The following is a 13730-nucleotide window of genomic DNA, read 5'->3' on the forward strand; positions in this document are numbered from 1 at the left end:
TCTACTTCTTTCAATATTGACACTGCACTTTTAATTGGTCTTTATCAATTCACAGTCACATCAAGTCACAGACCAATCAGTCTTTTGGAACACTATCTTGCCAAATGGCAGTGAACTTCTCCTCAAGAAATTCTGCTCCCTTTTTGGAGGTGGAAAAGAAAACAAAGATGACTGGGTGACCCATTGTCCTTTGTGGCATCTGGAACAGTCAAATAAAAAATAATTATACTGCAACAATCACTCTTTGCAAGGGAAGTTCTTCACTTTTAAACGGATAATTTTATCCATTGAACACAGGGCTCCTACAAGAAATCTCTCAAAGGACTACTACGACCCACAATTTATTTCTTCCTATTTTTGTCATTCACCTCAAATCTTCTCCACAAGTTTGGCTTCGAATTGAATGTCCATGGGGCATTCTGTAACTTTTCCGGGAAGGGGTTAGGATAGGGCCTTGTCACAATAAAAAAAAGGGGGCTGGAATTAGTTAACATCAATCAAACTAATTAAGGCTTAGACAAATCTGAAGAGAAAATATACAAAAAAAATCTGTGAATCAGTAACCAAAAATCTCAAACTCATCATTACTTCGGTACTTTTAAAAACACTAAATATTAACATAATTGGAAGTGAATAAAGCCCAGAAATTTCCTTGATATAGTGTTTCTTACAAAGAAAAAAAATCCCATAAGGCTTAGCCAGTGTACTCAGCAGTTAAGGAAAATCCTCCTTCATGAAGCAATTGTGTAAAAAGATAATGGTAAAGAACTTCTGGGCAAATTGGCCACACACCTCAGTCGATAAATGTTGCTCAAGTGGAGCCTTGTCTACAGTTGTACCTCGAAAAATATCACTCTCGGTCTGAATCAGGTTGACGTTATTTAATTTTAACCAATTTCTATCAAATATGCCAAATTCAGTGTGTAATCATTTAAACATGTTACATGTTCAACTTTAATACCCAGGTTTCAATACAGCACAACACAAGAGAAGTTACCTTTGTCAACACATGGATCTCATACCTCACAGTTAGATCACTCTGATAGATATATATTTTTAAAAATCTGTCTAACTGGAACTTAGTTTTTACCTGATAGGTCTTGTGAAATGTCTTCAGATTGTATTGTTTTAGCACTTTAGATGGACTAGATAAATACAAGTGTTTATTATAAAAGTTTAATATTTGTTCACATTTATGAGGTGCACACTTGTTTCGCCCTTGTGTCAATGTTTTTGACATGAAATTGACACTTGCAGTGCATTTTGCCAATGTAAATTTATCATTCTGATTGCACAGTTTAATGAAAAAACCCAAGAAAATTGTTTTCTGAGAATCGGTAGGCAAAGATTTTTTCCCTCAGGATATGAATTTTATAATATTTATAAAGAGTTAGAACAATATGTAAGCCCTTTTTTAAAAAGAAGTTATAACTACTTACAAAATAAAGAACTTAAAGAACTTCTAGACAGGGACTTTATTAATTACAATACTTTTTTTTATCGAAATGGCACATTACGTGGCAATGTAAAAATACCATAAATATTTCCCAATGCAGATAACCTACAGGACAGAATGTCTGTAAGGGCTTTTTCAGTTGTCCGCTGTAAGATTGACAGAGGTCCCACAGAAATGTATCTGATAATGGATGAGCAGTCCTCAAATCAAAATCCTTAAAATGGATTTTGATTTTTCCAAAATGAAATAATACCAAGTATGTGAATGTGAATTACAGATTAATTTGTTATGATGTCCAAAAGAAGAATATTAAACATAGAAGAATAGCTTTGCATGCACCTCTTTAGAAATTCAGCAAATAACAATAATGCTCAAAATAAGGACTTTCAAGATGTTAACTACCTTAGGACATAATCTTTAAATAGCTAAGAAATTCCAAAACTAATAGTGATAACAGATTTGGCTTCATTTTCACACAATTTATTAGAAACATAATCAGAAAAAAATAGTTGAATAAATATTTGGCCAATCATTCTTCCATAGTGTCATCCACTTATTGCAGTAGTTTTATATTTCAAGTTTGACACCTCTGTGGTTAAAAGACCCCAAGCACAAATTAATCCTGCACAAGAAATTAGCAGACATAGCATTGGATTCTAAACACTTAGTATTATTAAATGGAATGCATGATTTTATCTACAACAATTAAAAGACAACCTTTGGCAATCCTATGAGAGAGATGAAAAACTGAGACTCTAGGCATGAGTGTGGAATTTTTGTTGGTATCTCTCCGTTGTTCATCTCACTAAATGATGGTATCACAGTGTTCAATTGAAGTGAAAAAATATTCTGAGACTCACGGCCTCATGTCCAGTTCATAAAATTATTTACATAAATGTAAGCATCCTATTTTATGCAATAACATTTTATTTCTAAACACAATTTAATCTTTTGATTATTGTAAATAAATAAAATTCACATAAAGATCTATACTTTGATTGGTAGACAACACAGCCTTATTAACAATGACAAGAGTAGTGCAGAGGGTCCCATTTACAAAAGAGAATTGTTGAACACTTGCACATATTGGCACGAGGTATAAATTAGAAACGAAAATGACCCGAGCCACTGGAACAAGCAACCCCCTAAGATTCAACTGTTTTCTTCAGCAGACCGAGATTCTGACTTCAGTTTGACAAATTCTTTTGCCACTTCATCATTGGTTCTTTGTGAGAGTATTCGAAGGACAGTTAAACCTGTCTCATCCATGTGAATACTGCGGCCTAGTGGACACCAGCAAGCACAGCTGCCTTTATCTACAATATCTCGTAGTTGCATTAAAGCAATCCCAATAATATGATCTTCTCTTGCAAAGCAGTAATCTTTTACACAGACCTGAAGTTCATATGAATCTGGACCATCTTCATTACCCAATATACTGAAAAAAGAAAATTAAAAAAAATCTTACTCAGAAAGTTCATTGAATTGAGGTGATGTTATTAATGCAGATTGTTTTAAAGCAACAGATTTATTTTAAGACAATCAGTATATGTATATATATATTAAAAACCATATTTTAATTCTGCTATATCTTAAATAGAGAAATTTCCTGGGGATCCATCAAGGATACCAAAAGATCACTGAGGTGTTCAGACTCTGCCATTTCCAGTACTTTCCAGTCAATCGTAAGGGATAGAATGTACTGTATACATTCTCTGATATTAAATTGAACCATTGCTAGTGCTACTGGGACAGTAGTAGTGGGTGAAGAGAAGGCAACATAGGGGACAAGAATTTCCACTTTACAAGTTCAGATGGGCCTCAGTACAAAAACGAGTTCTGATGTCCTAGCCACTGACAGAGTAGGTGGTCACCATCAAAGAGGTCTCAGCCAGAGTGGCATCTTGCACGGTCAAACTATGCAAAATTAAGCCATAAGTGTTTGTGCACCATTTTTCATATCATGTGGCTTTTGCACTCATATACTGCGTGCTGCCATCATTGAGGAAGAAACTGTTCCTGGAGCCTTCACCCATCACCGTTAATTTGTTCATCATTCAAACCTTCCACTGTTCCGTATGCAATTATCTCTAACCTTTAGCATTAATATTTGTGTCTCCAGTTTAAGTCTGGCATGTTCATCAGAACTATACAATTAATCAGAATTGATTTTCTGGTTGAGGTAAATTATATAGCATGGCAGCAAAGATTACTCTGAATTCAGAAATCATGAGAATGTTGCAGAGGTAAGTGCATGACATACGCCTATTTTGTCTGATTCTGGTGCCAATTTGATATGGTTCATCTGGTTTCACTTGTGTCACATCAATAACGTGGAACAGGCTGCTTAATGAAGCCACGTGCTATGATTCTGGAGTCACATTGAACGTTTGCTTTGAGACCACATGCTTTTCCTCCCAAAAGACAATATGCATAGTGCATTCAGACCTCTGTCCCAATATGTGGGTGAAAACTGGCCCCTGATACTGCAGGGATATCCTAGAACAGGGCATGACCAATTAACTTGATTAATGGTAGTTGAGACTATTATCACCCCAAAAGCTTTCGTCTGTTGCGCAGTCTGCTGCTGCAGAAGCAGGTTGTCTTTGGGACATGGAAAGAAGTCAGAGTATTGAAGGACACCCATGTGGACTTGTGAAGAACATGCATATTCTGATGATCAAGTTCAAGTCCAAGCTTAATTATCACTCAGTCATATATGAATATAGCCAAATAAAACAGTTAATCCAGGCCAAGATGCAACACGCATTACCCACAGCACATAGCACAAAAGAGCACATATGGTTACATTTTTGGAAAAACATAAAGTCATAAAGAGAGAGAAAAAAAACTATAACCCAAGTCCTTGATTAACATGACTGTTGATTTAAGGGAACATGAGTGAATCTGCAGATGCTGGAAATAAATAAAAACACAAAATGCTGGCAGAACTCAGCAGGCCAAACAGCAACTATGGGAGGAGGTAGTGACGACGTTTCGGGCCGAAACCCTTCATCAGGAGTGAACTAACATGGGATGGTCGAGGGAGGATAAGAAGTGGGGGGAAGGATGAAGTAGAGAGCTGTAAAGTGAAAGGCTGGAGGGAAATGGGCTAGGGGAAGGTGGAGAATTATGGGAAATAAAAGAGAAAGAAAGGTAGGGCTGGGGGGAGATTAAAGTGAGGGGGGAGAAAGAGAAAGAAAGAGAACCAGACTAAAATTATAGATAGGGATGGGGTAAGGGAGGGGGGCAGGGGTATCAACGGAGGTCTGTGAGTTGAATGTTCATGCCGGCAGGTAGGAGGCTACCTGGGCGGGAGATAAGGTATTGCTCCATTGACCTACGTGTGGCCTCATCTTGTTGATTTAAGGGATATTGTTCTGGTTCCACTTGTTCTTCCACCAAGTAAACACCAGAGGGCAGCACCAAGTAAACACCGGTGCTAACCCTTCTTTCAATGTACACTTCACACCAAAGCTTCTTTAGAAAAATATGTTATTTTCACCCATATTATGTACATTTCCCAATTTGTATCTAATTATATACATTTCACTAAAGCCAACATAAAAATTGTTTTATCTAAAACAATCATTTACTCACAAGTGAAAAGTTTCATTGTACTTTGGAGCCCAGTTGTTGCTTTTCGATTTTGTAGTAAATTTTCTTTTCTTGTCACTAAGGTGTGGACCAATCATTGTGACCTCAACAAATGGTCGAAACATGCCATTTGTTTGCCATTTCAGATCATTAGCAGCTACCACTGTAAAAATAAATCACATTATAATGATTTGTTTCAACAAATTTCAAATTAAATCCCAAATGAATCTCTTTGCAAAGAATATTTGCCACTAACTGACTTAAAACCAAAATATACACCTAATTCCTTCATTTTTGTCCACGATAGGATAAAAAATTATCCTCACATAAGAATAAATCACACAATTTTATATTTGCATTTTCATTTAACCACAATATAGAAAAATCACTTTAAAGTTCTTAAGACTGTTAAAAGTGCAGAAACAAGACCTGCTATCTTCTAAGCCAATTTACTGGTTTCAGCCAGTAGCCTTTTACTTCATGATTTTTAAATGGTCACGTAAGCACTTTTTAAATGTTGTGACGGGACCTAGCAGAACAAAAGAAGCAAGAAGTGAAATATGGTCATGAGATTGACACCTGGGCATGTGATGAGAATGTGAGAAAGTAGAAATGTCCTGACAGCTCTGTAAACAGAACCCAGTCACAGAATAAACAGATATATCCTGCATAGATGCAAGCAGACACCTTGATAAACATAGGTGGTTAAAGTGGTAAGATAAGTATGGAGTAGTGTCAGCAGGAATCTGAAGAAATTAAACAAAAAAGTACATATCTGGAAAATAAGTTGAGTTGGAAAATCTGTCAAGATCTCTGAGGATCTAACCTGGTCCCAACATATAGATGCAGCTAGAAAGAAGGAAACAACCTTGCACTCAATGTCAGTAAGATGAAAGAGCTGATTGTGGACTTCAGGAAGGGTACGATGAAGGAACACGTACCAATCCTCAGAGGGATCAGAAGTGGAGAGAGTGAGCAGTTTCAATTTCCTGGGTGTCAAGATCACTGTGGACCTAACCTGGTCCTAACATATCGATGCAGTTATAAAGAAGGCACAGCGACTATACTTCATTAGGAGCTTGAAGAGATTTGGCATGTCAATAAAAACAATCAAAAACTTCTATAGATGTACCATGGAGAGCATTCTGACAGGCTGCACCACCGTCTGCTATGTGGGTGGGGGTGTGCTACTACAGAGAACTGAAAGAAGTTGCAGAGGGTTGTAAATTTAGTCTGCTCCATCTTGGGTACTGGCCTACAAAGTACACAGGACATTTTCAAGAAGCAGTGTCTCAGAAAGACAGTGTCCATTTATTAAGGATCTCCAGCATCTTTGCCCTTTTCTCACTGTTACGATCTGGTAGGAGGTACAGAAGCCTGAAGGCACACACGCAGCGATTTAGGAACAGCTTCTTCCCCTCTGCCATCCAATTCCTAAATGGACATTGAACTCTTGGACACTACCTTAACTTTTGTAAATATATAGTATTTCTGTATTTTGCATGATTTTTAATCTAATCAATATACATATACAGTATAAAGTATACTGAGTAAGATTTACTTATTTATTATTATTTTTTTCCCTCTATATTATGTATTGCATTGAACTGCTGTTAAGTTAACAAATCTCACACCACATGCCAGTCAAAATAAACCTGATTCTGATTCTGAATTATAGCCATGCAATCAGTGGTAAGGAACCACCAGGCAATATCTAAGAGATATCCAAAAGTATCCATATAAAACAATGCCTCCTGGGATGATTGATAGCAGTGTCTCCAGACTGCTACTGAAGATCAGGATTCAGTTTGAGCATCATTTCTAAACTGGGTTCATCTAGAATTGATAATATCAGAGTACGGGTAATTAACTTTAGATGTTGTGGAACTTGAACTATAGGGCAGTTCAAGGGTGCATTGTTTGAACTAATTGCAATCAATATAGTTATATATTAGATGCAATAGAATCATTAAATGGTGAAGTGATTGAATGGTGCGTACTATCACACATTAAATTTAATTCATTCCCTATACCACCACTCCGTTAGCTTTTAGTTTTAATGAATATAGTTTGAAAGTAATTCCTTGCTTTAGTCTTAGACTTCAGTTTAGGTTCATGAAGTATTACAAAACTGAAATTGGTCAACATAATAGAAAACTAAATACAGTGTATTCTAGTCAATTTGGCTATTGGTTAATTGGGGCATCAACTTACTAGGGACAACTATTCAAGAACAAAAACAAATCGAGAAAATATCCATTACTCCCTTCATTTATTTGGGAGAATGTACTGCTTAATTGGGACAGGAGACTTTGCCGAACATTTTCTTATTAACATCAGTTGCGCACGTGGGTTAGTGTTCAAAAAGCAGTGACTTTTGTCACTGATGGTTGGTGAAAAATAAACAGCAAGACAATTCGGAATTGTTTTGCTCACTCTGGTTTCAAGCATTGAGATTTGGAAGTGCCAGAAACAGCCAGGAATGAAAAAAAATGATTTAGTTAGGAACAATGTAGAATTTGAAGATATCAAGTGGCCGGTGAGTCTCATACGCCAGTGAGATAGGGACATTGTCAAGGGCTAAAGTGAGCAGCCAGAAGTCTTGGTGCACATTGGCACCAATGATATACATAGACAAGGTGAGGAGGTCCAGAAGAGAGATTTTAGGGGGCTAGGTAGAAAGCTGAAAAACAGGACCTCTAGTGGAGTAATCTCTGGACTGCTGCCTGTATCACGCACCAGCGAGAGTAAGAATAGGATGATTTGGCAGGTGAATGAGTGGCTGAGGAACTGGTGCAGGAAGCATGGTGCATATGTATGGATCATTGGGATCTCTTCTGGAGAAGGTAAGACCTGTACTAAAGGGACAGGTTACACCTGAATCTGAGGAAGACCAATTTCCTTGTGGGAGGGTTTAAACTAATTTGGCAGGAGAATGGGAACCAGAGTGATAGTGCTGAGGATGAGGTCGATGACTTACAAATGAATGCAATGTGTAGTGAGACTAGCAGTATGGTGGAAGTTCCAGTGTGTCAGGGGTCAGCTTTGTGTGAAGTTACTAGGGAGAAGGCTCTTAGGAAGCTGAAAGATCTAAAGGTAGATAAGTCAACTGGACCAGATGGTGTACATCCAGGGTTCTGTAAGAAGTGGCTGAAGAGATTATGGAGGCATTAGTAATGATCTTTCAAGAATTCTGGAAAATTGCGAATATCCCTCCACTCTTTAAGGGAGAGAGGCCAAAGATAGGAAATTATAGGCCAGTTGGTCTGACCTCAGTGGTTGGGAAGACGTCAGATCAATTGCTAAAGATGTGGTTTCGGGGTGCATGGAGGCACGTGATGAAATAGGCCATAGTCAGTATAGTTTCCTCAAGGGAAATTCTTGCTTAAAAAATCTGTTGGAATTCTTTGAAGAAATATCAAGAAGGACAGACAATGGAGAATTGGTTGTTGTTCTGTACTTGGATTTTCAGAAGGGCTTTGACAAGGTGCCACACACGAGGCTGCTTAACAAGTTAAGAGCTCATAGTATTACAGGAAAGATACTAGCATGGACTAAGTGTTAGCTGATTGGAGTGATGCAAAGAGTAGAAATAAAGGGAGCCTTTTCTGGCTGGCTGCCTGTGACTTGGATTTTCCACAGGGGTGTGTATTGGGACCACTTCTTTTTATGTTATATATCAATAACTTAGATGCCAGAATTGATAGCTTAGTTGCAAACTTTGAAGATGAAACAAAGGTAGGTCAAGGGGCAAGTAATTTTGAGGAAGTAGAGAGGCCACAGAAGGACTTAAACAGATTAGGAGAATGGGCAAAAAAATGACAGATGGAATACAGTTTTGGGAAGTGTATGGTCATGCATTTTGGTAGAAGGAATGGAAGAGTTATCTATTTTCTAAATGGAGAAAAATACAAAGCAAAAACTGAGGTGCATGGAGACTTGGGAGTCCTTGTGCAGGACTCCCTAAAGGTTAATTTGCAGGTTGAATCTGTGGTGAGGAAGGCAAATGCAATGTTAGAATTCATTTCACGAGGACTAGAATATAAAAGCAAAGATGTAATGTTGAGACTTTATAAAGCACTGGTGAGGCCTCAGTTGGAGTATTGTGAGCAGATTTGGGTCCCTTATCTTTGAAAGGATGTGCTGAAACAGGAGAGGGTTTAAAAAAGGTTCACGAAAATCCAGGATTGAATGGCTTGTCATATGGAGAGTGTCTGATGGCTCTGAACCTATATTTACTAGAATTCAGAAGAATGAGGGGTGACCTAATTGTAACCCTAATAAACGTTGAAGTGCCTTGATAGAGTGGATGCTTCTTATGGTGGGAGAGTCTAAGAGCAGAGGACACAGCCTCAAAGTAAAAGGGTGTCCTTTTAGAACGGAGATGAGCAGGGATTTCTTTAGCCAGAGCATGGAGAATCTTTGGAGTTTGTTGCCACAGGTGGCTGTGGAGGCAGAGTCTTCACGTAAACTTAAAGCAGAGGTTGATAGATGCTTGAATAATTAGGGATACTGGATGAAGGCAGGAGATTGAGGCTGATGGGAAAATGGATCAGCACAATGAAATAGTGGAGCATTCTTCATGGTCAAATGGTCTAGTTCTGCTCCTAAATCTTATGCATGAGCTAGACTACAAAGGCAGCTCCAGCAGACCGGTTGAATAAGATCTACACTCATATCAAACAGCCAGGAAGGCTGTTCTGCAAATCTATGTGGAGAGTGAAGGGCATAACGAGGCACGTAGCGTCGGATATGATGGACAAGTAGTACTGGTAGTGTTCTATTTTGTTCTGTATTTCATTTAAATGCATAATTTGTTACTCAGTTAAACAGTAATTTGTCTTTTTTATACCATTTTAACCATTTCCATAGAACTTTGACAAATTGGAGCAGGCATTTAATTGGGCCAAAATATATGCTTCCTGATGTGTCTCAATTAACCAGAAACCACTGTACACAATTTGTATTAATACACATCCAGATATTAAATTTATTGAAAAGAGCTTCCATTACAAAATTAATAGACATAAGAAATCTTTTGCAGTTATATTTCCATCTTCCAAAAAATTCAAGTTTTGAAATTGAAATTGCATGACTTTTCCCAATTATTTACTATATTTTTCATATAAGATCGAGAGACATCCCACAAAAAAAATCACCCAACAATGTCATTTAAAAATGGCATCACTCTGAACTACCTTAGTATATTAGAGCCAACTAAATGATGCATATGACATCAGTTCTTTGCTGATTATATTCTTGAAAAGAGCAGCTCTAACCTACTACTGATGCTCCTGGGTCATAAGAATGATTACCCAGATACATACTCCTACTGGTGTTTAAATGTATTTGCTTAGGATATAAAACCAGGACTAAATGACAATTCCGATGGAATGAAAAGGGAAAATTAAAAACAAAATCTATAATCTTATGTCTAAAACTTCAAATCTTAGAATTAAGATGTTAAGTTACAAAATATTTTATCATACATTAATCTGCTGCATCAACCTGATATAACATTCTACAGGTGCTACTTTGAACATCACTAGCAATTAACAGTGTCTTTACAAAAAAGTTACACTAGACTGGAATTGACCTGGCACTATCAGTGTTAAAGGATTTGGGATAGAACAACATGAAAGTTATCCATTTTACAGCAAATTAATACACTGTATTACATACTTTAATAATGAGAGATAATACATAGTACCATATTTGAGGGATTTCCTTTAAAAGAGACTATTGACTGAAGATGGTCTTAAGAGAAGTTTAAGAAGAAATTTAATAGAGGTATTCAAAACTATGACAGGGTTAGTAGCACAAAAGTATTGTTACTAGTGATAAGGATGACATTAGTTACATGAGTGTGTCAGAAAGTCAACCTTGCACTCAGCATCAGCCAGGCTAGGAATTTTGTTTATTTTGTAGTTATGTATAATTTATGTTAATTTAAATTGATATTAGCTCATGTTTGTCCTCATCTTGCACTCCACTGCTGGTGTAAAAATTCATGGCATTTATACCCGGTGCATGTATGCCTTTGGCAACAATACACTTGAACTTGAAGCACTAGAGAACAGAGATTTAAAATACGTGCAAAAGATCCTGTTTGGTGTGAGCATAAATTTCCATAAACATGGGGGAGTGATGATCTGAATTTTAGTGTCTGAAAATCCGCAAGTATGCAGATTTGTTTGTGATTTTTAAAGAGAGTTGGATAAATACCTGTAGTGCTTTGGGTAAAAAGCAATAAATTATTCTGCAGTGACTTACTACTGAATTATTGGGCTTCCTCCTATTTTGTACCAATTCCATTATTTATCAAGAACAATACCACAGAGAATCTAACAGTATTTAAGCCCATAAGTTGAAATGATAAAACAATCAATGTTAAGAATATCAGAAATAACAAATTAAATACAGAAGAATTATATTGAAAAGATAAGAATTTTTAAAAAGCACCGAGAAATACTCAGGAATTAATTTTAATAATACAGGAAAGATTAGAGAATACACAATTAAAGATATACCATTTTGAATATAAATAAAAGGTTTTTTTGGTTTTGTTTAGCTTAAGTACTGTGAACTAAACCATATCGATAACTACATTAAGAGTTACAATATTCCAGTTAGAGCCTATATTCTCATTAGGATTCAACATCCTTTCTGTATGTCTCCTAATGGTATTAATCTTACCTTTTACTGTTACTTTATGTTCTCCTGTTCCTGGATGGGTGAAAAGATCGATCTGTATGGAGACTTCACCCACTGGTTCTTCCACACCAGAGCCTGATTAATAATTAAAGCATAAAGATGAAACTGCGAAGTTACATTATCACCGATGAGTGCAGACTTTTCAGTGCCACATTCACTTCAAGGCAATTGTGCAATGCACTGAAAAGAACTTTGATATTAAAATATATGGTTTTCATGCTTGAAATATTTGATATGATTCATGCACAAGACCATATTAGTCATGCATCAATACTGATCAAAAGTAAGAATTAAAGCCTGCCTCGTGGACAGGTGGAAAGAAATCAGATGAAACTATTGCTTCATTGGAATTATTGAAAAAAATTCAGGATTATAGCAGTAGCTGATAAATATTTGGTCTGGATTCCATTTTCACAATGGCAATTTAAGCTGTTAATATTCACATTACTTCTCATTAAATCCTTTTCCCCTCTTAGTTTGCTGTTTGATGGGGAGAACATATCAGTTCCATGCTTCTCTTGAAACAACAACAATTACCTCCCTGGGTAACATATAACCTACATGATATTTTGCTGCCTACCCTGTTAATCCCTACCTCCCAAATCACACAACTACCTTGATCTGATTTTCTAACTTGGCATTTAAATGTTTGAACCATGAGCTCTTATGGCCTGTTTAGAATTAAACCCGGAGTATCATTTAAGTATTGTCCTTTACAACTGCATTGTATAGGATAAATATATTGGTTGTCATTGATCCCAACAACAATATAAACATGTTATAAAACTCCTTCACGTTCTTCCAACACATCATTCTCTGAAACTTACATCATCTTCAACGGGATCCTACCAGCAAACACATCTTTATCTTCCTCTCCCACTCTCCGCTTTCCATATGGATCGCTCCCACTGTGATTCTCTTGTTCATTTGTCCCTCCCCACTAACCTCCCTCCTGGCACCTAGCCTGCAAGCGACAGAAATGCTACACCTCCCCGCTTACCTCCATTCACAGCCCCAAACATTCCCTCCATGTGGGGCAACATCTGACCTATGAATCTGTTGAGGTTGTCTATTATATCCAGTTCTCCCAATGTGACCTCCTCAATATTGGTGAGACCTAACATAAATTGGGGGACTTTGTCGAGCATCTCCGTTCCATCCACCAAAAACGGAATTTCTTGCTGGCCAATCATTTTAATTCCTATCCCCATTCTTGTTCTAACATGTCAGTACATCGGTCCTCTTCTGCCACCACATGGCCTCTCTCAGGGTGGAGAAGCAACACCTCATACTCCATCTTGGTAGCCTCCAATCTGATTGCACGAACTTCGATTTTTCCTCCTGACTATTTATTTTTCCTCCCCCTTCCCTCTTCTCGTATTCATCCCTTTGGCCTCTTACCCCTTCTCCTCACCTGCCAATCACCTCCCTTCGGTGCCCCTCCTTTTTCCCTTTCTTCCATGGTTCACTCTCCTCTCTTGTAAGATTCCTTCTTCTCCAGCCCTTTACCTTTCCCACCCGCCTGGCTTCACCTATCACCTTCTAGCTCGTCCTCCTTCCCCTTCCCCCACCTTCTTATTCTGGTGCCTTCCCCGTCATTTCCAATCATGAAGAAGGGTCTGAGCCCAAAATCTCGACTGCTTGTTCATTTCCATAGGTGATACCTGTCTGCTGAGTTCCTCCAGTGTGTGTTACTCTGGATTTCCAGCATCTGCAGAATCCCTTGCGCTATTAATTTCCTATTGCTATTACATATTAAGTGTGTATTTGCTATAGATTTTAAAGTACAGTGAAATGTTCGCTATCATAATGTTGAAAAACAACAGGGTTGCAAACTGGAAGATATTTGTAAAGCCTTTCTTAGAACATAATTAACATTCTAGTTTTGTATATGAAGTCAAAATAGTTCGAATATGAAACATCATGAAACAGAAAATGCTACAAAATACACTTGTGAGAGAAG

The 13730-nt window shown here is 37.4% G+C and overlaps 1 protein-coding gene across 3 annotated transcripts in view; it reads right to left on the reverse strand.

The window, feature by feature from the left end:
- Positions 1 to 1456: 1456 nt before the first annotated feature.
- LOC132404887 (protein unc-13 homolog B-like) overlaps positions 1457 to 13730 on the reverse strand; it is a 439816-nt gene continuing 427542 nt past the window's right edge. For all 3 annotated transcript variants that reach the window (XM_059989454.1, XM_059989453.1, XM_059989452.1), the window contains 3 exons: positions 11750 to 11842; positions 5057 to 5216; positions 1457 to 2894 (listed from right to left, as the gene is read on the reverse strand). In XM_059989454.1, the coding sequence (XP_059845437.1) occupies positions 2609 to 2894; positions 5057 to 5216; positions 11750 to 11842 (539 nt within the window). In that variant the 3' untranslated portion in view covers positions 1457 to 2608. The remainder of the gene's footprint in view (positions 2895 to 5056; positions 5217 to 11749; positions 11843 to 13730) is intronic.

The sequence above is a fragment of the Hypanus sabinus genome, chromosome 14, assembly GCF_030144855.1.
Source record: "Hypanus sabinus isolate sHypSab1 chromosome 14, sHypSab1.hap1, whole genome shotgun sequence".
NCBI classification, from domain to species: Eukaryota; Metazoa; Chordata; class Chondrichthyes; order Myliobatiformes; family Dasyatidae; genus Hypanus; species Hypanus sabinus.